Source organism: Anopheles stephensi, chromosome 2 (assembly GCF_013141755.1).
Source record: "Anopheles stephensi strain Indian chromosome 2, UCI_ANSTEP_V1.0, whole genome shotgun sequence".
NCBI classification, from domain to species: Eukaryota; Metazoa; Arthropoda; class Insecta; order Diptera; family Culicidae; genus Anopheles; species Anopheles stephensi.
Window position 1 is genome coordinate 29,436,963 of NC_050202.1, and position 24,333 is coordinate 29,461,295.

General features: G+C 44.4%; 1 protein-coding gene across 11 annotated transcripts in view; it reads left to right on the forward strand.

Moving 5' to 3' along the window:
- LOC118506110 (protein O-mannosyl-transferase Tmtc3-like) overlaps positions 1 to 24,333 on the forward strand; it is a 186,836-nt gene that overhangs the window by 112,435 nt on the left and 50,068 nt on the right. For all 11 annotated transcript variants that reach the window (XM_036042807.1, XM_036042803.1, XM_036042809.1 and 8 more), the window contains one exon: positions 1,907 to 2,022. In XM_036042807.1, coding sequence (XP_035898700.1) covers positions 1,907 to 2,022 — 116 coding nt within the window. The remainder of the gene's footprint in view (positions 1 to 1,906; positions 2,023 to 24,333) is intronic.

A 24,333-nucleotide genomic window follows, 5' to 3' on the forward strand; every position in this document is an offset into this window, starting at 1 on the left:
GTCTTGTTTACCTGTAGTACTGCCCTCTGCAAGCAACCGGCAGTTACCATCAAAACCCGCTACATTGGAAGAATAAACACATTTCACACCGGTTAACTGGAGACCTGGAGAAAACAAAACCATATGCAGACTGTGACGCAAGAAAGCAGACGGCAAGATTAATGTGCAAACATTCTGTCATGCTTTGTCCTGTAGTGCGGGATGAAAAATGGGTGGATGGATATTTCATTTAATTAAATACCTGCCAGGCACCACTACCGTCAACGCAGTAATAGTCGAGACGACGGTTTGTCTATCAGAAATCGCTCCACTTTGCCCTAAGACCACCGTCTTCCCTGGACATACATACGGTGTGTGTGTGTGTACCGGAACACTTTTCCACCCCACCCAACCCAATCTCTCGCACTGTACGGAAGTTTTCGATCCTGAAACAACGAGCTTACAGGCACAAGGCAGATATAAGCTTTGTGCAGACGGAACAGATGGAAAGCCTGCTCGCCCTAAATCCTTGCCGGGTGGTGTGGTTCCTTGTTGGTGTCATCCAAATGGAAGGCGTATCGTTTCACCGACTTCCCTGGATCGAAATGCTGGTATTTGCAAACAAAGCTCGATCGTTGTTACTGTTTTCGGTGGTTAGGGTGTGGCAGTTGAATAACAAAATTCATTCTAACCACCGTCTCTAGAAAGCAAGCGAATTAGCAAAATCATCAACCCGAATTTAAACCCTGCCAATTGATTGTCAATGAACCCGTAAAGCGTAACCGTGTCTTAACGCGACGCCATTCTTTGAGAAAGTTTCGTTACATGCTTTACGATAAAATTATCATTCCATTAAAACATATAGACTAATCGTAAGCACAAAGCTGATAAGAATGATTTGTAAGAGTTTATTAACATTTATGTACCGAGTAAGATTCATACACTTGAACCTTTATACAACACTGACGAAGTTATCTTTGAGCTTGATGTTGAGAAGATCGTTTGGTGTATATGTGTGAAATCATTCGAGCTCTACGGTGATCTCACCATCGTGCAACGACGAAGACACGCCAGGCTCCGCTGAGTTGATCATGTCATGAGACGGAAACGGACAGGGAGGACTCAGCTAAGCTACCAAAACTTGATTTTAAAGAAAACAAAACTTTTTTTTTTCTTCGCTCTTGCCCTTTATTTAATTCTCCGTCGTCCAGTTGCTCATGTTTCTCAGATATTTCAGAGGGCAGCATGTTAGTCCTATATTGTATTAGTCTTAGTTGCGGCGTATCTGAAGTGTCCCAAAAATCTTAACATATCTCTAGGTATTTCTCAACCTTTACATCAATTCCCTCATCATCTGATGCTCCGGTAGCTTCCTTGTCCTGTGCATCATTTCTTTGTTGTTTTCTTCACTCACTCTACATTGTCATTTTGCGAGTAATAACGACTTTCTTCATCTGTTAGAAAGCCTTGTACTGCGAACTTTTTGTGTTCAATTTGGGAATATTTTGGAGGCAGCTTACATTTTCACGATCATTGGGATAAGACGTATTTTTGATAGCGTCAATGCTGCTCTGCAACCTTAGCAAAAACTAGCAGCACTCCTGTCCTTCTTTCTTTTTTAGCTATCTCTGGTAGATGCGACTGAGGCGCCGGTCTGCACACGGCTGGGCCGGGGTTCAAGTGTCATCTGGGCCTTTCCCCATAGTATGACTGACTTTCCAACTATGCCAGAAATGGCAGGCATGACCTAAGAGGTCGTTAGGCCAAGAAAGAAGAAGAAGATCTGCTATGTCTGAAATAAGCGTTTCTTCTCAATCTTCTCTAGTCTGAATAAATTTGGGATTAAATATTAAGCAATTCTAGGTCATTTTTAATTTTCATACACTAAACTAACATTTTCTCTCTTCCTCCTTTGTTCTATCTTCAGGTTGGCGCTTTCTATGCCTTTCCATGCTGTTCGTCGCGACGGCCATGCTGTGCAAGGAGCAGGGCATCACCATAACAGGCGTGTGTGCAATCTACGAAATCTTCGTTGCCCAGAAGGTATGTGAAAGTTCTAACCAAGGGTCACATATGGTTTTAAGATCCTGCTTCCCATCGGCAACTATTTCTGCTCAAAGTTTGGCTTCCTCAAGCGATCCACAAATAGTTTAAAGCTTCTTCAGAACCAAAGACAAGGTTGCTCGAATGTTTTGTTCACGACAAACTTTCAGCAAATGTATCAAGAATTGTAAGGAACCTGATAGGGATTGGGTCGTTGAAAATTTGACATTCCTTCTTCGGTGGGTGGGTTTCTGGTTGTACCCTTACTGTCGAAGGATCTGTTTGAACTGGCAAATAATTTCAAACTATTCCCGTTCTGTATTTCCACTTTCTTTTTCTCTCCCCCGGCTGATTTATCATTACCAGCTGCCAATTCTCATTGACTCCGGCTCCGGGTAACATTACGGTGCGAGGGTGCGAAATTATCAGACGATGATTACGTACGCTCATCATAATTCGCTTCATTCCTTTCGTGCACATTCCTCTGACCAGGGTATGCGCACCCGAACAGAATCAAAACAATTTCAACAATTTGGGTCAATTTTCCGCGCACACAATCGTGTGCTACCGCGACGCGAAGGCACAACTGACCGAATTTGAACGCGTGGTAGCAGCAAAAAGGTTGCAAAAAAACAACAACACGCGCGGTGAAACATTTTCATTTCCCATTCCTATGATATTTCACCCCAAAAACGGGCCTGAAGACCCCAAGAGCAGAGGTATAAAATTGTGATGTTATTTTACCGGTCGATGATATTTTAAACCACGGTCTGTGATACCGCTTCCTGCTCATTTCGTACGGAAGGATACCACAATAAGTGATGGAATTTTATTAGCCCAACTGTAAAAACTGTGTTTCCCACTACCGTATGAAGAGTGAGTAAACAATAACAGGTAGAAATTGTGCTTACTCAAGTGTATTACAAACGACCTAAAAATTAGTCTACTTTTGTAAGCGCCTAAAGTTATGCAAACCCCATACGTGGGTTAAAAATAACATTAAATACTTGGCTAGGGAAAGAATGCAAGGTTTTGTGTTTTGTTTGGAAAATGTTTCATACTCGCCCTGAACTTTAAATGTGCTCGTGTGATTGTAATGATGTGTAATATAGTCATGAATCTTCAATTTTCATTTTCCCACAAATCCATACGGTTGCCCTTGTGTAACTCAATCCCGGGCGCGTGTAGATTGCCTGATCAAAACACCCAATATTCAGTTTCAAGGCTCAATCTCGTTTTAAAAGCATTTCCAGCAGCCAACGCGAATCCACTTTGAATTTTTCGACGAACATGAAGTGCATTATCCGTACAGCGAATCGACAGTACGAAAGTGGGAGCGAGAGAGAGAGGCAGACAGACCAGCTGACAGCGTGGCAAAAAGCACTGGCTTTCAAACGGTTCTCATCCGTACCGGGCCATATTCAGCACCTTTTCAAAAGGTTTATCCTGCACCCAAGCGGTTCAGCTGTGCAAATCCCCTGGCTAGATTATTGTGTGTGCAAGTGCATCCTTTCATCGTGGGTTTCGTTTTTTTGGAGCGAAATGCTGTCACGATCTGCCGCACTGTTTCCTTCAGTCCTTCCGAGCGCGAGTTTGTTGAAGTGACGGCAGGATGAACTCTGAACGCAAGGACGCAGGTAAACATTATGTTGTTGCCACGGATGAACATCATCGGTTGCATCATTTGTAGTGCGCGCGTAATGGAAAACACCGAACGGCATCGTTGTGTTCTACTTTGGCCCAGGAGATCTACCACCAGGTATGTAGGTAGATAGACCTTTTAGGGTGGCCCACGATGTGTGATGCGATTGCAGATGCTCTTACGGGCCAGATATGCGATTTTCGTTTTTTCAAATCCATTTCACACTCCACAAAATTGGCTTGTAGGAAGCAGGGTGCTGTTTTGCTGCGGATGTGTATGTCTTCCGTACCTCAGAACACAACCCGGAAAGATTTCTTTCTCAGCCAAATTTTTCCCTTTACACAGTTGCAGCAACTGCAGTTCCTACCTAAATGAAGACATAATAATGACAATTTCAACCGAAATTTGCAAATGCTTTTCTCATATCATAAAAACATATTCTGCTGAATCTGATCAACAAATGTAAAGTAGCAAATTATCCAAACAACATCAGTCACATCAATTTCGGTCCAATATTTGTTTGATTTGGAATTGCTTCGGGAAGCCACCATAACAAACCAGTTCTTCGAAATGCATCATCTCTGCGACAAACAACATATGCCAGTTCCGGCTACTTTCCAATATTTTCCCTCATTTTGATTCGATTCCTGTGGTTTTCGCCCATTATTCATATTAATCCTAGGAACACACACGCCCCGAAAAAACTGGTCCAATTTCAATAACTCTTTCCCGCACGGCCCCAACTAGCCACCTCCCGGATAGTTATTTATCCCAGTAACACCGATTAATTCATCTTAATAAAAGACTAACAACGCAAACACGGTACCGAGGCAATGCCATTAAAATGGAATGTTGAAAAGTCAAACGAAATGCTTTATCTGATTTGTGTATGCACGAGAAAACACGTAAAGTTTATTATTTCATTCCTTGCCGGGTGGGCGTCAAGACGGAAAGACACTCGGCAAAGGTTCGAGATTAGGTTCCAGTGGTCCGAGCAGTAGTGCGAATCATGTTTCTTTACCATTCCGAACACGATCAAATAAATGGGATGCACTTTTTTGCCCTGCGTCCCATTGCCTCCACACTGCCTTTGCTCCGTGTTCGGCGGAGAAATGAGTGTTGACTCGTATTAAAATTCCACGTACGCCTGCCTGTCCTCAGCCTGACAAAGACGACGGACCGTCAGCCGTAACCAATCCCGACCAGCAATGCTTCGATCGTAATGAAATATCGATGTATTCATAATTCAATTCATCTTCCTTTTTACGCAATGCAACGACGACCCAGCACACGGCACAAGAACGGCACTCGAGTTTTATTGGCTTAATGTGGCAGGCAAAAAGCGTAAGGCATCGTCCCGTGTCAGAAAGGACGTCGCTTCTCAACAGGATCCGTGAGGTCAGGTCATCCACTTCCGAGCGACATAGCTTTCCCCCGGACGTTCTGGAAGCTCTTGCAAACCATGTTCCGTCCGCTGAGGTGAGCTGGTGATCTTTCTCCTAATGCAAAAGGACACCGGTGCTGTGATTTATTCCATCCGTGGCTGTTCGTTTGCACATTGTCTGACGTTTGCTTAATCTACGACAGTCGAAGTGGTCGTTGTGCGTCGGTCATTGGATTTGGTATGGATCGAAAATTAAATGAAGACGAGCAATGAAGTCCTCGGGCAGAGGCGTCCTCCTTGCCCTTCGAGTGTCCTCCGGTACAAGTGTCTCCCATTGTTCGGCTGATGATGAATCACTGAACTCAACTCTCGGAGTGCACCGAGTTGCAACGAAATAAGACACAAGAAGCATCCGGCAGTGGGCCAACCCAGCAAACGTCGGTCTTCTGATGCTGCAAAGACGTTGACGAGGAGAAACCTCAACAAGACTTATCACTATCATTCCGACTATTTCGTTCGGTTTTTTTTTGCGTGTGTCTCTCTCCTCCGTCTCGTGTGTCCAGACCTTTGCACCACAGTCGAAACCGTGTACAACTTGCTAGGAACTAGGAAGTTTTCGGGGTTGTATTTCAAATTTTTCTTTCTCCTGTCTCCTCCAACAACCGACCAACCAACCAGTCGGTCGGTGCATCCTCCAGGTGCACATCGAGCGGAAGTGTTAGTCAACTGTCAACACGGGTCGACAGGACGTGACGACACGGACGACAAAAAAGCTGACGACATGTGCAAAGTTCTTCCATCATTTCGATACAACACACCCGGGCTGGTGCCTGGGGCCGAGACACTGGAATGGTGTACCCGTACACTGCTCCGGGGCAGGTGAAACCGGTTCTCATCGTCTTGTCAGACGAGCTTTCAGCTTAGACGATTGTTGCAAGCTCTTACTGTTTTGCCCGCAGCATTGTAAAGCTTGAGCAAAGGAAGAAATATGTCTGACATGATGGGAAGGATCTTCTTTTTTTTTTTTGTTGTTGCTCTCTCCAGCGTTCCTCCAGTGCACAGTGCCGATGGCGGCGAGTCGTTGGTTCAACTCGTTGCTGCAATACATTACAGCGGAGTGTGTGTGTGTGTGTGTGGGAAGTGGAAACACACAAAAAAAACCCTTAACAATGCTCCAGACGGTTCAAACCACTTGACGATAGGATTGTACAAGCCTTCCGCTTCTTTGGATGAAAAATTATATTTCAACTACTTCTTCTATCCTGCTTGGTTTTGTTTTAACTGCTACGCAGGATTGATGGTACATGCTAAATCTCTTGTCCGGTTTGATGTTCCGGTAAATTTTGGACAACAATGTCATCCACATTTGATCGCTCATAATTTACAATTACGTTTTCTTCATACATTTGCTGTAAAACAGATTTAAACAAATATTATGGCGCGTTGGTATTCGCAAAGTTTTGTCTAATTTTGAAGAGTTTTAGGATTACGGCAAACTTTGCTAACCTGTCCAGATCGTGATTGTGATGGATGCGATGATGGGTATATCAAATGCCATAACATAGTAGTAATATCAGTCAGATTTTAGCACGTCTATGGGACGGTAGGTTGGTCACGTCATAAGAATGACATCGGACACCCCAGCCCGTAAAGTCCTTTTAGGCCTTCCACACAGACAGAGGAGGCGTGGTAGGCCCAAATTGAGATGGAGTGCTGGCGTTGATACGTCCGCCAGAACGGCCGGGATAACGGATTGGCAGACGACGGCGCTAAACCGTGACCGGTATCGAGGATTGTTGCAGCAGGCCAAGACCGCAAAGTGGTTGTAGCGGCTGATAAGTAAGTAAGTAAGTAAGTAAGTAGTATGGGACGTTCTTGCCAAAAATTTTGGAAGAATATAATTCTTCTCTCCTGCTGACAAATGTTGATCTACGCAGGAGTGATGTACAAACATACAGGTGATCACTCCTTTAAAGTTGTACAAAACTACAGTCATCTGAGGTCAAGAATTAGCATCGACAAAAACATTGATGTTGAGTTATGCACAAGGGTACTTGAAGAACGGGGGTGGTACTGTATAGAACATTTATAGTCCCGCAACCAAATGTCCATGACACATGGACTCTGTCTAAGACTGTCGAACTCTTTTGGGCGCGTGCGAGATTAAGAGGATTAGAATGTTTTTTAGCCCCGTATGTTTGAAAAGATAATGCATCAATCACTATTGCTCTCATGAAGTCTTTTTAGGCCGTCAACACTGCCAAGGACAGATGGGGCGGTATAGGTCCAAATCTGCAAGGGATGATCGTGTTGGTGCGTCGTCCAGACGCCGTTTTACCATGAGCAGTATCAAGGATTGCTGAAATAGGTCAAAGCAGAGCTTCTGTAACACCCAATAGATTGAGATGCTTCTGTATGGTCAGTATTCAATTGAAGATTTATTTTTGCCTCTAATATATCCTCTCTCTCTGTGCTGATATCCAATCAGGTGAGGAAATATTGGCTTTGAAGTTTGATGTTTTCTTCGCAGGACCTAACCTTAGTTGGCTATACAAAAATTAAACATTATATTGGTGTAGGAGACCTGATGTTATAGGACGGTCCGGAGACCGGAATCATATCCCATTCATACCGCCTCCCCATGCGCTGAACTATGCTGCTTCGGATATAATCAAGTCACATAAAGCCAGATCTGCAGGCCAGAACCTATTGAGTTCTTCTTCTTCTTCCTTGGCACTACAACCTCGAGAGGTCTCGGCCTGCCATTTCTGGCTTTCTGTAACTTAATTTTACCCTTAGTAAAAAAGTCAGCCTTACGTACGGGGAGGCGGTCTGGATATCCTATTGAGTTAGGAGTGCCAAAAAAGAAGAATTACGATTCTTGACTTCAGATTTTAGTCAGCAAGGATGCCCTCCATTTTTTTATCTACTGCCTCGAAATGTTCTGACCTGTCATAACTAGCTTATTCGACTTAGTTCGACCACGTTTCTAGATAGTCAGTCTCGCATACGACCGTCCTAACGAGATTCGATACTCGTTCCTGCCGTGTGAGTATCGGTGCTCCTACCTTCTTATTCTTCTTCTTTTTTGGCCTGACGAACGCTTAGGTCACTTATGGTTCACTAGACTAAATGATACCACGAAGTTTGATAGTCAGTCCTCACAACGGGGGAACGATCTGGATGGGATTTGAACAACGGTCCTGTCGTGTGAAGACCGGCGCCGTTACCGCATGAACTACTGGGTTACGCCCAAATTAAAAATCAACAAACTAGGTCAGCCATGAAAAAAACATCGCTTGATTTTTCGATCAAAAACATCGATGAGCACGCCATACTCCAAACCTCAAGCCTATTATATTTCCGATTATCATTCCAAATCACAAGTGCCGCGCACCGGTGGATCATTTTCAGCCACTGATCATTTTCCAGGATTGTAATAACTGGCTAGCAAACACGTCCTTACCGCATAGTCACGCATCGCAACTCGCAACCCAACTTTACCACCGATCCGGGATGCAGTAAAAACGTTCGTTGTTGTTTTTCGAACCACTCCTAAATCAACTCCTACCATGACCGACCCCGGCGAACGTGCACGGCTCGTCGCATCCAAACTGTCACATACCAATTACGAACAATGCGCTCTCGATGATGAATTGAAGTGACACAAAACCATTCCGGAAAACGGAAGCGTGGTCGGTAAGCGTGGTTTCGCACCCGATTGATGCGGGAAGGCTAGTGAAAACACCAATTTTATTTTCGCACCATAGTCCGGGTATCGTATTTATGTGTGACTTTTTTTCCATACGAAAATATACATCCGAGTGTGTGTGTGTGTTAAAAATCGAACACCAGAATGTTTCACTTTTAGAAAGGATTAGAGAGAGCGAGAGGGGTAGAATAAGTAACATAAATCAATTCTAAACCAGCGCGTCTGTCGTGGTCTCCGCCTGAGGCGTGGAGGTGGTTTCCAAAAACCAAACTTCCATTGCTACTCTCGAACCAGGAACTTTGTGGTCATCTCAAAGGCGTACATCCGGCATTCGAGCTATCGGGTCGGCAATACGCGCTTCTACACGTACATTAAACCATCGCAACGTGGAAGCGGCTTTGTTATGTGACAAATTTCAATTAAACTACACTCATAGTAAGGCATCCAACGGAACGTTCTCTGGGCCGAAAACGAAATCGAAGCTCCGAAACCTCGGGATCGGGTCGAAAGGGACTACGCAAAAGCTTCGAACTGTTCAAACTTTACTTTGCTGGGCCAGTGGGCAGTGCCATCACCATGACTCTGACTGATGGGTAGTTCATCCATTTTGTTCCATCCAGACGTTCAGATCCTAGTGGATATGTGTGTGTGCGTAAACGACCAGGTCGGTGTGGCTTGAAATATCGCTTTCAAACAATATTATAAATCGCTCCCGAACGTCACCCCTTTTTGGAGCTCCACATCGACCGTGGAACGCACGCATTCGAAGGATGTTCCTCCAAACGAGGTTCGAGTGTCGCTTTCCCGGACATTTCCGTACGTGCGTGCCTGTGTGTGTGTTTGGTTTATTTTGGCGTGTGTTTTTCCAAGCCCAGCCCAGTCGCACCCTGTTTTCCAGTGCCGTCGACTGTTTGCTCAGTTTGAAAGGTCTTTTGCCAGGTTCCGCCAGAAAGTTCCACATTCCAAATTCCGTTGGAACGCTCGGTTGCCGCAGAGTGAACGCATCCTTCGCCGTGGAAGCTGCGTTGCGAAATTCAAGAGCATTTCATCTTTCACCCCTTTTTAGCAGGAAATGGAAGGAATTGGTGGGTCGAGTGTGTAAAGAAAGTCTATGCCGCCACTTCCGGCTGTGTGGGGAGAGAGAGAGAGAGTGAACGGAACGAACCCGAATGCCACGAGTAAGCTCAATGATTGAGTGACAAACGGAAAAGCAAACATCGGCACATCGTTCGATAGTGGCGGCGAGAACACGGGGGGGGGGGGCACGAGGGTGTGGGTGGTCGCGCCAGGAACAGACGGAATTTATGGTAATGGGTTTAGGAGTGGCCGAGGATGGAGGGCTGAGTTTTGGGGGTAGTTCGTGACGCGCAAACGAACTCGGCTGTGTGCCGGTTGTCGAGTGGATGTTTTTGCTTGTACCTTGTCGCCTTTGTCGTAACGAACGAGCGAACGAACGAAGGCAACCGGTCATTATTAGGAGTGAAAATGTATTCCCAGCAGTGTGCCCGTGTGTCGATGACTCTTACAGCTCCCGGGAGGGTTTATTTTTATTGTTGAACTAACTGACGCAAAATTCCTCGCCCCATGGAAAGCTTGTTTTCCATACAGCCCTTGTTGAATCAGATGAAGATCAGTTTTTGGAATACTTTAAGGAAGATATGCTGCCCGTTTTCAATCAATTTTCTAGCCCCAACTGCTGCTAATCAAACTCTTCATGTTACGCCACAGAATTAGCGGTTACACTCACCATTGTAACCCAACGAGCTGTGATGGTCAATCAGGAAACCTTAAAAAAAAAAAAAAACCCGTACGTACCGTACTTGATGTATGCCGGGCTCATAAATAATCATGCACCGATATTAATCACCTTACTTTCTGATTAATTCGTCACCGCGCGCTGACTACAAATATGCAGAAATGGTAGCGGCCAAAATAAATCTTAATCCTTCTGCAGTTTCCTGCACACCTCCTCGGAAGAGGTGCGACCATGCGGTTCGATTCCGAAGCATATTTACATGAAAGTTTAATGAACGTTCATGTACGCTTACGGGCCATTTGTCGTTGGTGTACGCGCTTGGAATGCTTGCCTACTGGCTCGCTCGCCAGCACTTTTTCCTTGGAAGCAGTACAGCTATTTTCAGCCACTCGTACATTATCGATCACCGGAAATGGTGATGTTATGCCGAATGCATACACTTTTTATGGACCCCCCGAACATTCGATTAATTCGCCCTCCGAGGGTGGATTTAATGACCGAACTGGGCGGGCTGCCTTTTTGGTCGTTGTGAAACTTAGTTACAGATTCATGTTTGAAGGAACTCTGTTTCGTGGTAGAGCGAAGTTTGTTCTTTTTTTGGGTTGGATGTATAAATGAATTCCGGGCAAACGTAACCGTCACCAGTTACTGTGACTTTCTTGAAGCTTTAAATAGAAATTGTTCCTAGTGTCAATGAAATAAGGGGTTATTTTAACTTGACGCCATTTCTAACGAAAGATGTCACTCATGGGAGGATGGTCAATTAGCTTTTCTCGGTCCATGGATGCCCAAATCGTTCACAGACATGAACTAAATAATGGTGATCGATCAAATCAATCAAACAAGATCCTATGTAAGAAGGCCTTATCACTTTCATTCATATCTGGCTCTTCGACCATGGTAAGGTTTCGGCCCGCTATCGCCCACTTTAGTCCGCCAATCCAATATCCTATTTTGTGCACGCATCATTTTCGCCACTCTAACTCATTTTAGAACAGCCATGCATCATCGTCCATCCCAGGCATTTTTTTACTTCTATTCTACGAGCTATGTTCTCTCTCTCTCTTCTTGGCCTAACGACCCTAAGAGAATTCCTACCATTTGTGGCTTCCGAGAGTTATTTATACCACGTAGTTGGATAGTCAGTCCTCTCTACGGGGGAACGGTTCGAATAGAATTTGAACCTTAGTCCTGCCGTATGAAGTCTGGCCCCGTTGTCGCTTCTAGCACCGACCCGCCCCATCACGAGCTAGGTTGTCAGGTGTGATTCTCATGACAAGATAGAACCTAAGAGCCTGCTGAGTCTGATTTACTATACAATACTCAAATCACGATGTAGCGCACTAAAGCTCCTCACATTGTTGGCTCTTGAATTTTCCTTCTAGTTACTCCTTCTCTTACCTCGTCCTAACAGATACTAACTGATCCTCAAAAGTCCTCACTGCCGGTTATAGTCAATGTGGATGGTCTAAAAGGACTATGTGAGCTAATTCTTCTGAAGCCATTTTCCTAAAATAACCACTCCACCAGACCCTGAGGCGGTTCTTTTGCCTATTCCTATGCCTAAGTAATCCTTTGGGCGGTCCGGTGGTTGAGGCAATAGAAGCACCGGTCTTTAAACGACCGGGCCCATGTTCAAATCTCCCGAAGCAGGATTGACTGTCAAACCCGCTATGCGTAAAATCAACTAACGGTAAGCCAGAAAAGGCAGGCTCAGACCTTTCGAGGTTGTAGTGCCAAAGCAAAAAACAGAAAAAGAGAAACCATATCAAAATTTCTATAAAATATCATCCTTCGTATACTGGATTGATTATCTAACTATTGCTAATATACGTCAATAAAATTGTATACAAATCTCATAACTTTATTCATCTTCTTTCCGCAATATTTGCGTATTTATTACGTTACTGAAAGCTATTGCCTAAATTGAACCTCAAAAAGACAATATTCTACCAAACAAACATCCATTTTCTGTGAAGCATTATCTCAACTGTTCACATTGCTTACAGTAACAGCACAACGTTCCCAAGGAAAGTCATTTCACATCTCCCTGACAGCAACGTACACATATATTTCCATCTACCAAAAACCTTGTTACCATTACTTGCAAGCACGCAAGTAAGTGCTCATTAATTAATTGACAAATAGATTAAAAATTTCATAACCCTCCCTAACGACGGCCGCGCCGCGCATTCGTTATGGTATGCGAAGGTGGCGAAGATGCAACCATCGCCAACCTTCTCATAATGTCTCATCAACGTACAGAGTATGTACGTGCAGACGAAGCAGCAGTGTCTTCGGAAAGTAGTTTACCTTGGTAACTGACGGCGGAAAAAGCTCGCTCGCCCAAGTGTGTTGATAATTTGCAATCAAGCACACGCCTTCTTCTGCATCTGTTGCAACTCGCTGACGCTGTAGCTAAGCGATGAAATGGCCCCCAGTGTTCATTCGCTCGCCGGTTTACCTCGCTAATGCTGCCGAAACGAGCTGTTCAATTCATATGAAACGAGTGGAAGCTCCTCCGCTACCAGCGGTTCTTATGGGGCTGTATTTTAGGGTGGTTTTTCAGATTAAGTGTTGGCATGGCGCACACTTCGCACACCAATAACTATATGCAGTAACACGCTTTTGGTGGAGCTTTCTTGTTTTTCCAACATTTATCTACTTAACCAGCGAAGCGCGTTTCCTTGCTGTGGTCCTTTAAATTTTCCACAGGATTTTGTTGTGGAAATGTCCCGCTCGTCACTCTATATGCGAAGCTCTCGTTTTCGGTAACATTCAAAGAAACTCACGCGTAACTTTGCTTTTAACAGGTTTTAATTACAAATTCTTCATCCAACATCAGTGTGGGATGTGATGGTCACAGTTCGCTCCCAAAAGCACACGCCCGTCAGACATGTCTCAACAGTAACACATGTTTTAGTGGTTCACTTAAAGTCCCTCCATCTCCTCTGTCTCGCTCCCGCTCTCTGTCCATTCCATTTCTTTAAATCTCGCCCATCATCCATACAGTGCTTCTCGCGTGTAGTGCGCGTGTAATTTTCGTGCTGTGATAATAAATTTATAATGACATTCGAGAGAGAGAGAGAGATAGAGAGAGAGAGAGGGCGAAACCGAGGGTGAGGAAAACTCCGATTCGCTCTCCCAGACCTCGGTCGCGGGAAGCAAACGGCAGGTGAAATGTTGTTTTGCGAGGATATTTTTAACCGCTCGTTACCTGTCCGATCCTTACCGGTTGGAGCGAAGCGTATTGAGATTCCCACAAGGCTAGAAGGCGAAGGTGTTGTGTAGCGTAAAAGCGGCACCTTCCATGGGTTTCCATGGGAGCCGGGTACCGCACATGATCTGCTCATACGTTACACATTAGCGTTTATGTTACCGGTGCGAGATGATGTTATTAGCGGTGGCAATGGTTTTCGTTTCGATGGGAAGAACGAACGAGAAAGAGAGTGATGCTTGGCTGGCGGGGCGACACAGATGGAAAGGTGGGAAAAAGGTTTTGCCCATTTGCTCCACAGTGCGCCCCAGTAACGAAGCACACATCAGCATCAGGAGCTACGATAACGGTGTCCCGAATGGAGCATGTTGTGCCGAAATGATGATGGTGGAACGACATTTTAAGCGACGTTGTCCTAATGGCGTACGAGCGCCCAGGGAACGGTGTTTGATACTATTTGGCCACTCCGAAACCACCGCGGGATGAATGCTCTTCTGATTATTTTGTACCCAGTCGTCTTTCTCTGTATTCTGTTCTTGTCAGCATGGCAAACTTTCTTAATAATTCTTTTCTCTCTCTTTACTTTTAGGTGAGTCCTCATGCTTTTGCATGGAAAATGATGGTAAAAATCAACATCTGCGGTGTGAGTGTTCATAACGACTATCTATTACTCGTCCACGATTTTTAGAAGTAAGAATATTTTGTACTTTTTGAACATACACAGTTATTTGTCGTAAGTTAGGCAAATTTTCACAAAAATAAGGGAAGTCATCAAACTAAATAAATCCTCTGTACATAGTAACGTCAGGCACTCTAAATTAAGTAACAGCGTAGGACTCGCTCCAACTCGCCCATAATCCAGCATTTCCCAGTAATCGTATCAAAAGATTCATTTCACCGAATTATGATCGTTTACAGCAAACTGCAACCCGGTTCGGGGAAGCAAGCAAGCAAGCAAGGTTCCAAAGACCCCGTCCAACTCTCTCCCGAAAATCCCGAGATCCAGCCGTGGGTCAAACCCGGCACCGATCGATACGCATTCGGGAAGATGAGGCTAGAAACTAATTACATCAGACATTACATCGTCCAAACGTCCAGCAAATTTTCTTACGCTCCTGCAAAAGAAGCGGGGACCTACTGGCCTCGGTGCTACGGTCGGTTCTTGGAAAAAAGGGTACCGTTGCTGGTCCGTTCCGAAAGCAAATTCAGTTATGAACCAACGTTCCGGTCCTGGCTGTTGGAACCCAATTATGCGCTAAACATAGATCCTTAATACCATCTCCCGGTCCGGCTCTTCTTTCCCGTCACTATTTCTTCAGCCAACCCTCGGTAACAAGGCTCCACGACAGTGCTTTCCTCGGGATGATGCAATCTTAGCAACACGGGCCTTTGAGCTTTGCTAGCCAATCGGCTATCGAGCTTGATGGTCGGGATGCTGGCAAACGCTTGCACTGCTGATGGTGTGGCGATAGTTCGGTTGGGTGTTAGTGTGGTTGCATCTGTCAAAAGTGCATGGATGCAATTCCCTTGCAGCCTTGCGCCATCGGGCTCGGAGGGCGCCCACGCTGCACACGCTGTCAGTCGTGCCGTACCGTATCCGTCGGGAACTCATTTTTCATTTCATTTTCAACCTTCATCCGGCAAAAACCCGGCGTGCAGTAACCAGGGTGCGCCCATCTGCTGCAAACATACGAGGCTCACGTTTCACGTAGTTCCGTGTCAGAGGAGGTGTCCGGAAGGAGGCGAATGGTCTTTAAAGCCATACCGGTATGGAAACGGCACGAGAGCAGTGCATCGAAGTACGATGGATGGGTTTGTGTCAGGCGCATCAGCAGCGTGTTAGGGACTGGTCCGCTGTAGCTATTTCCGGGTCGAAACATCTCTCGACTTTGTTGCATCATTGCTTCTTCGTTGCGCCCCAAAGTAACTGCTCACTAATTTACCGAGCTGATGGTGGTACCGAGCGAAGCAAATAAACTCGACCCAAGCACCAGGGCACCGGCGCACTAAGGCATGTAGCAAAATGCAACCACCGGGAAGGGAGCCGACACTGGCGGTATCTCGTCGAGTTCGCTTCTATGCCGGAGTTGCAACGGAGGCAAATGTTTGCACAACAATTACCGAAAACAGTTGAAATATTTAGCCTCGTCCATGGACGAGAACTACCTTCACCGTCCCGCCCAAAACACGCCACTTTGAAGGCGTTTCGCCGTACCATATGTTTGCCTTAGGGCGGCGTAACGAACCGGCACAGAGCATTTGTAGGAAAAGCTTGTGCAAACTCTACTGCAGGTAAAAGTCAAACACGGTGCGCAATATTGATTTGTTTATAGTCAGGTAAAGTGGTTTGAAAAACAATACTTCGGCGTAAGGATAAGCTGGAAGGATTGTCGTTTCTTCAAGCTCGTCAACGTAGTACACTGTTACGATTTCGAACTATTTTATTAAGAAGAAAAAACCTGTTTAATTAATTTATGATGCACCTCTTCATGGTAATGGCGAAAACTAACGCTAGAAAACTGTGGGAACGGTTCTCTGGATAGGGATAGTCCAGCAAAGTGCATGTGGTCCACACGTAGCGCCATGCAGTTGTATCATAAATTCCAAAACCAACTCACAGGATGCCTGTACGGAAGGATTTCCGGAGAAGCAACACACGCACACCCTCATATCTCTGCACTAGACGAAGTCGATGAGAGTGTGGGAACGTGGCGTGTATTTCGTTTCTTCGCACCACGATCAAAATGGACACAGGGCGAGTTTGTAGAGATAGGTAGAGTGAACTCTTCTACCAGGCAGCGTTTTTTTTTTTTCTTGGTTGGAGTATCCCTCCCGAGCAAGTCTTTTATCTCTACGGGAGAAGTTTTATGACTAAAGGGGGAACACCGGATTGTGCATCCGAGTTTTATTGCACATTTATCCTCGTTTTTTTTCTGCACTTACTCTCACTACTCGAGGGCATCTTTGTTGCACTCGAGAGAGAGAGAGCGAGTGGTACGGGTTTTGTGGGTAAAGAAATTACCGAAAAATTAAATCGAGAGTGAAACTACTTGCAGACCGTGCCTCTACACACTGATGCTCCTTTTGTTGCATATGATGCACCCGTACGGTCATCACCATTTAGAGTTGATGCTCCGGGGACGGAAAGTAAACCGGTTGCTAACGGTTCCCTTTTGCAGAAATAATCAAGTCCCGTGAAGGAGTCCATTCGACGGGAACTAATTTTTATTACGCAATTAAATGCGATGCTGCGTTTATAGAGAGTAGATGGATGAGACTAAAGTGTGGATTTTAGTGTTATTGGTCTTTTAAAAAGCAGGCAGATAGAGGGAGATGGTCCGCTTGGACTCTCGTTTTGTGGCCAAATACTACTCTAGTGTAATGTCACATGCTTTTCTAGCGCCTTCAATATTTTCCTAACCAAGCGCGGGTCCTCCGCCGTAATACAGCCGATAGTATGAAAGGGGTGGACATTTTGCATTACTTCCCCTTACCCGAAGCATTCTTGCATCCATTAAAAGCGGACAGCACGAAGGGGTGATGATATCATGCGGGTAGGATGGCATAGCCATTAGCCAGCACCAAATTACAATGAATGTTTCGGTGCGCGTTTGTCGTCGTCCGGCTGTTGCCGACTGGCGGCTACAATGTCTTCGTTCCTTCGGGTGATCGCGTGCTTGGAGGAGTGCGTACTGAGAGAGTAAGAGGCCGGGGATAAGATTCATCGTAATGGGAGATTTTTATCACCCATCCTAACTCTCATCCTCCAGCACCAGCACGCGGTGCGCTGAATCACATCACATTGAACTGTAATCAAAAATTAAGACGCACTTTAGCCCGCTTGAGATAACGCCGAAACGATCCTTGGTTGGTGGCCGAGGGGTTGCTCGTGGACGTTTGGCTTACTTTAAAGTGTGGCCCCGCGAAGTGGTTGGGTGAGGCGAGGGTTGGATGGATTTAAAATGAAATCGTCATTAGTTCGTAGCACACTTCGGCTGTAGAAGCTTTTAAGCTGCTTTAGAGCTGTTAGTTAGTGGAAAGTATCGTGCCCGGGCGTCGTTACTCCGTGGTTCATTAAAATCGTTCGCAACCGTCGTTCGGAACCGTCGTCGTTTTCTGTACGGAGAGCGTGTTTTTTTTTTTTTTGACTGAACTGAGCCAGTGGTTTCGATTGGACCAACTGGAAAATTATCTGATTTTAAAAATGTAAGAATATCAACAAGTTGTGTACATTCGCTGTACGAGGCTTCCGAGTGTCCAACACTTCATTACTTTTCATTTATATCGCTAAGGTAGTTAGGTAAATAGGCAACGGCCAACGACAAAGAGTATTCTTCTTACTGTGTTGCATTTTTTTTTTTCGAGAGCCTTACAGAGATTTTTAAGTAATAGAGCAACGCAAGCGACTCTTGTTACAACGGCAGCGGTTGACAGTTCATTGGCGGCATACGATAAGATGAGCTCGCTTAGAACAACGGTTGGGCATGATAGCACGCAACCGGTAAGACCATATCAAGTGAAGAACAACCGGGTGCATGTAAACGCGCTAAAGGAAGATTACGTATTATTTGAGTGTTATTCTTAAATCGGATGAAATTTGTAAGCGCAATGATCATCGAGCTGTCAAAATGCTTCCCTGGAGCGTTTATACATGCGAGTTTGAGCTTCACATGGTACCGTTCATACATTTTCATGATTTGGATGCAAATTATGATGGTTAAATTTACTTAAATCGAATAGAAATCTGGTTAAGTTAAGAGTGAGACTAATTGAAGTTGAAATAAAATACATATGAAAAATAATATAGTGCCATACTTCTTCTTCTTCCTTGGCCTCCTTCCTTGGGACCTCGAGAGGTCTCGGCCTGCCATTTCTGGCTTTCTGTGACTTAATTTAACCCATAGTAAAGTAGTCAGCCCTACATATGGGGAGGCGGTCTGGATGGGATTTGAATCCCGGTCCTGCCGTGTGAAGATCGGTGCCGTTATCGTATTCGTATGGAAAACCCTGTATTTCGTATGTTTGGCAATGTTTGTAAAAGTGAAAAGGGAGCCTTGTTAAACAAGTTTCCGAATCATTGCATAATTTTAGGCGCCTTTTTAGACAGATTTAACATTCAGCGTTCAGACCTCTAATCATGGAATAGAATTTCATTGGTCGTTTCTGTCAAAGCATCTCTGATATATCGCCGAAAGTAAGAAATAATGTTCGGTTCGGATTTGTTTATGATATTAAATTGACCTTCCAAATCTGAAATCTTGGATGCCATTTTCATATTTCGTTTTACGCATTTAAAATATCTATTACTTTTTACCTCGAGATGGACTGAAAACCTCTGTAATTATGCTGTACAATTAAAATTGATTATTCAATAGATCTGCCTTCCATGAACTCGAGCTTGACCTTACTTGATTTGATGAGTTGACCTTATAACTCCGTAAGCGCTATCATCTTTGTTTCTCTAGCTCAATAAGACGCTTACTGTTCGACGGTTTGACTAAGACTAATGCAATTTATTCATGTAACTTATTCCTCCTGTTAGTATTGATGATTGACCGTTTATTCCGCACTAGTCAAGTTCTATAAATTTATCTAATTCTATCTAAATTCATGCTATAACGTTGCCTACCGTCAGGCGCAAACAATCTTAAATAAAAGAGAAAAATAACCGCCCTACCATGACAGTACTAGCACCCTGAGGTAGCTTCAGGCCAAAACTGGTGAGCCATTTAAAATTAATCCTGAAATCTGATTATTCCATTCAAAATAATTTTAAATAAAAAAAACCCGTTGAATACATATGTACCACGTTAATCGTCAAATTAAGTGCTCGTATAGGTTAAAAAAAACTTAAAAAAACTCTTTAAAAATTCCCAGAGCAACAACGCTTCTATAAAAAAGATCAATCCATAATTACTGGCATAATTTAGTTGATTAATTGCTCAGTCTGCGTCAATTTCGGTACCTTTAATCCTCGCAAACAAAGAACCCGAACAACGGGCTCCTCCTTCTACCCAACTCTTCTCTCGCTTCTTTTTGTGAAACACTTTCTTCGTCCGGTTATTCTTCTTCGACTTGACAAAAAACAAACCCCCGCAACCATGTGAAAATTAATCTTCTCTCCGTTCCTTTTTTTTTTTTTTGGGACAAGTTTTCGGGACGGCGTATCACGTGAGCAAAAAGCAAAAGAAAACTGAAAATGAAAACACAAGAGCTGAGCGTAATGTATTTTTGAAATACTTTTCACTTTGCTTTTTTAGATAAGTTGGCAGAGGACGCACTGTGGTACTCTAAAAGGCGATAGAAATTGGACAGAAAAAAGGGTCTTGAAATAAAATTTTGTAATCTTCACATCACAAGCAAAACTTGAACATTCATTTGAGTGGAGACAAGGGAAAAAAGAAACAACTGGACGTACATAGGAAAAAAAACTAGTAAAAACATTTTTAAGCAGACCATTTACAACTTTAGCTAAAACTGGCCCAACTCTCGCGCAATCCTAATAGGGTAAACATCGGCCAGGAGGAATCCCTTTTTTCGCGTGTGTCGCACACTGTCGTTCAATGGGTTTACCGCCGGAAAATCCATTATTATCCTCCCGCATCCCAAACCCACGATTCTTCTCCTCAATCTGCGACGCTGCGTTGGAGTTTCGGGAACCCTTCCAGGTTTTGTGTTTTTTTTTTGCGCCATTTTCTTTCCCCTTCCCTTTGTCAACATCTTGTTTCTCAGAAGCGAGCCCGTTTTGTTCATCCTTCATCCTACCATTCATCCCGAATCTTCACGCGCCCGAAAACCCCGCTGCAAAGCAGAAACTTTTCTTCCTTTCTGGTGAAAAATCAATTAATTTTAAAAGGGAAAAACTGATCCGTACAACCCGCTGCCACGCTCACTGTCACGCCACCCCGTCTCTCACACTAGCGTTGCTTCCAGTGGTCTGAGGCGAGGTTTATTCCTGTCAGCTGTGGTCATTAACGTTGGCAAAGCCGCTCTAGACGATTTGTGTGGGATCGAACGAGTAATTAGTGAGACTTTGCGTTTCGTTCACGATCCCGAAAACGTTCCGGTCCCCCCAGCGGTTTTCTGTTTGCACAAGATGAAGTGAAGGTGAGAAAAATTAAACGCCTGCAAAGGAAAATTGATTGTTTTCAGCTTGACCATTTCGGGATGTTTCGGGTTGTTCCGCCAGTTTGTTCCCGAAAAGTTTTCCATAAACATCCACGGCTTGCAATGAATTTATAAATACCTCAACATCGGGAAGTGTTAGGGCGAGAGGTTGCCCAAGATTTTGGGAGGAAGTGCGCTACAAAAATCCGCGGAAATTGATTTTATTCTTGCGTGTGTGTGTGTGTGGCTTTGTGTCGCCCAGCAAAGCAGTTATTCTTGAAATCCCATTTTGTTTGTTGGCTTGCTAGTGAATGTCGTTGGGTTTCCTCCGCTTTCCATTATCGTGATCAGATTTTTTGTTTTGTTTGGCAAAAGAGCAGCCTCAGAAGTCAATAAATGTGCACTACATGAGTTTCGTGGTTGGGCTCAAGAAGTTTCCGGAACAGGATACAGGTCCAAAAGCTCCGGATTGAAATGGTCCCCGCGCTCTTCTTAAATCGATTCCAACCACCTTCATGGCTGACTGTCCCAGCAGGAGGTTTTACATTGATTTCATTCCCAAGCTCTTCACTTTTATGTTTGAATCTTTGCGAAGGAAGAGTCTGTCCTTCGAATTGTCTCTCCCTCTCGCTCCACAATATCGATTGTTTCTCTATCGTCCCGGGTTTGGAGGATTGAAGAATACCTCGAATCGATTAACTCGGTAACCTCACACGTGGCTGTGCCGTAGGGATACAGTCGAATGCTCCACACGAAGACACTACGCCGCAGCAGGAACAGCTCCAACCGAGGGGCGAATAATAAATGAATATTATCCGTTTGTACGAACGCGATTTTCCTTCCCGCGGACTTAACGGACTTGTAGCCAAGCTAACGAGCCTTAGGGGAAAATGTTAGCTTTACTAGAAGCCGACCGGCAAAAAAAAGCGTCCTTTGTTCCATTGCATGAACTCCCCGACAATCCAATCCCTTTTTTGTGTGCCACTTGAAAAAAAAACATCCACACACACACAGACAGTAACCTTAAGGACAAAAAAGGATTCGTGGGGACCCACCACCGAGCCGGAGCGGATTTTGTTTTCGCTGAAGATGGATTTTCGGGAATATTTGTTGCTCGCCAATCCTCGCTAGAAACGGGATTTGCGCTACGGAAGGGGACACGCTAAAGCGTCCCTTTTACCCTACGGGCAGGAATTGGGGATTAGTTCAGGAAAATATCGGCACGAGGAAAAATGGTCGATCCTTTACTGCGACAATGATGAATGGATCGAAACTTCGGCTCGCTCAAACGAGACTGCGTAAAGGGTTGCAATGGAAAAATGTCATCCGTATGTCTGCGTTTTTTTTCAGCTAGTAATACGTCTTCGAGAAGTATTCACTCGAAGTTAATGCTTTCGTGTTGGTGGACGGAACAAAATTTGTACAAAACACTAGGCGTCTCCATTTCATAACACAATCAAAATTTTAAATTTTAACGATTGTAAAGTCACACAAAAAATTGTTGAGACCTTTTTGATTATTTATTATTCATATTTATAACCACTGAAATATTTTAAAAAATTATTCATTAATTCCCCGTCATACCCCTCAACAGCAAGGTTATATTGTTAAATTGTTAAACTGCTGATTTTTAACTGACGTCATCGTCGTAATACTACCTATTATCATCTCGCTCTTCTTTACACGTATCAATAAAAGCTCCATTCTCCACATTTTTCCTTTCGATTGATTTATTTTACCCGAAATGGGCAATATGGTCGAAAGGCGAAGGGTGGCAGAATTACTTCAACTACCCACATCCGCTCATGCCGTCCTGCCCGGGGCCGCGATTCGATTAGCTTTGTTGCTTGGTGTGGTTGAAGCTTAGCTAAGCACTGCATTCGCTTCGCATCAATAGTTCCATTTTTCGCCCCATCTTTCTTGGCGCGTGGGAAACGAAATACAGCGAAGCGTGGTACGGATAGCTCGGTAGTTCCCATATAGCGCGGTGCAAGCAAACCGATAAAGACGTCAATCGATGCTTCAAGTGCAGCTATAAATAATATCAGATTTATCACTGTCAGTTCAAGTATCCGATTGCATCGTTGTACGGGGTTCGAAAAAGTACTTCGCCACTCGGTAAGCTATCCGGCGATTGCTGCTCTGCGTGATGGATATAATCTTTTACAGTGATGAAATAAAACGATAAATGAAACGATGGCCACACGTTGGGCGTATAAAAAAATAACTATTCGTGGAAAAGAACTGAAGCTTTTGACAATGGCAAAATGACGTCATTTCAGCCATATTGTTCGCTATGGAGATTCGTTTGAGGGGTTTCAACAAAAATATGTTACTCTTTCACAGTGTAATTTACTCTTTTTATTGGGCCACAATATTGGCGCATCATCATATTTGAATAATTTAAAATAATTTATTGTATTTAAAGCTGGTTGCTTCCATTTACTACCTCCTTACAGTACGGTATCATTCCGAAATCAGTTACATTTCCTCAGCACCCGACGGATAGAGCTTCTCTTGGATCTCATGTAGTCTCACCCTCAGAAGCTCTTCTCTTCGCTTGATTGTTCTTACTGTTTTTATCCTTCCCGACCCATTTTTCGAAAATGCCAAGAAACTGATCTTCCTTTCACTGGCCTTTGTTCTTCTGCACTGGACTTGTGATTGATAATACCCCAAAGGATAACTCACTTCCGCTCCAAGAAATATCACATACGCGGATATCTTTCTGTATGTAAGTAGTTGTGTGGCTATGTGTGTGTGTGTTGGATATTTTTCTTTCCATCCCGCATCGCAATAGCTCTATTGTTTCATGGCTGGAGCTTGTAACACGATGTTCAAACTGTCATTGTTGAAACAGTAACCGGGGCATGGAGGCGCCTGGTTGCTGTTGTTGCTAGAACTGTCAACAATTGCATCACGTGTGCCCACCAGCCCCATCTCCTCGTCGCTCTGCCATACTGATCTGTAGTTTATCAAGTTCAAAGTTCAGACAAAAGTGTACCACCATTCGAGACAGCATATGTATTGCTTGCTCTGTCTCTTGCCAACTCTTTCACCACCCATCGGGCCAAAGTTAAGCCATTCGTGGGCCAACTGCTCCTTCGAGAAATTCATCTTCTCGTCATCGACAAACGAGTTTAACCGGTGGCCAAAGTGGCAAACGAGTGGCATCGCCTAACTCAGCGTATTTATGCGATCTCGCTCTCTCTCTCTCTCCCCCTCACACAAACTCACACTAAACAAAGGAAAGGCCCCGAAAAAAGATTTTCCATCCCGGCGTCTTTCTTCTGGTGCCTCGCCGTGATCGTAAGAGATGGTGCGGCAAATGTGAGATTAGTTTTCTTATGATGCAAACACGTTCGAGCGTAAGCGAACCCTTATGGTGGCATTTCGCAAGACGACCCCGCCAGACGACAACGAACGCATATTTCATTCTAATGAAAGAACAACGAAACAACTGCAGGACGGCACATCTAGCCCGTGCTACGGC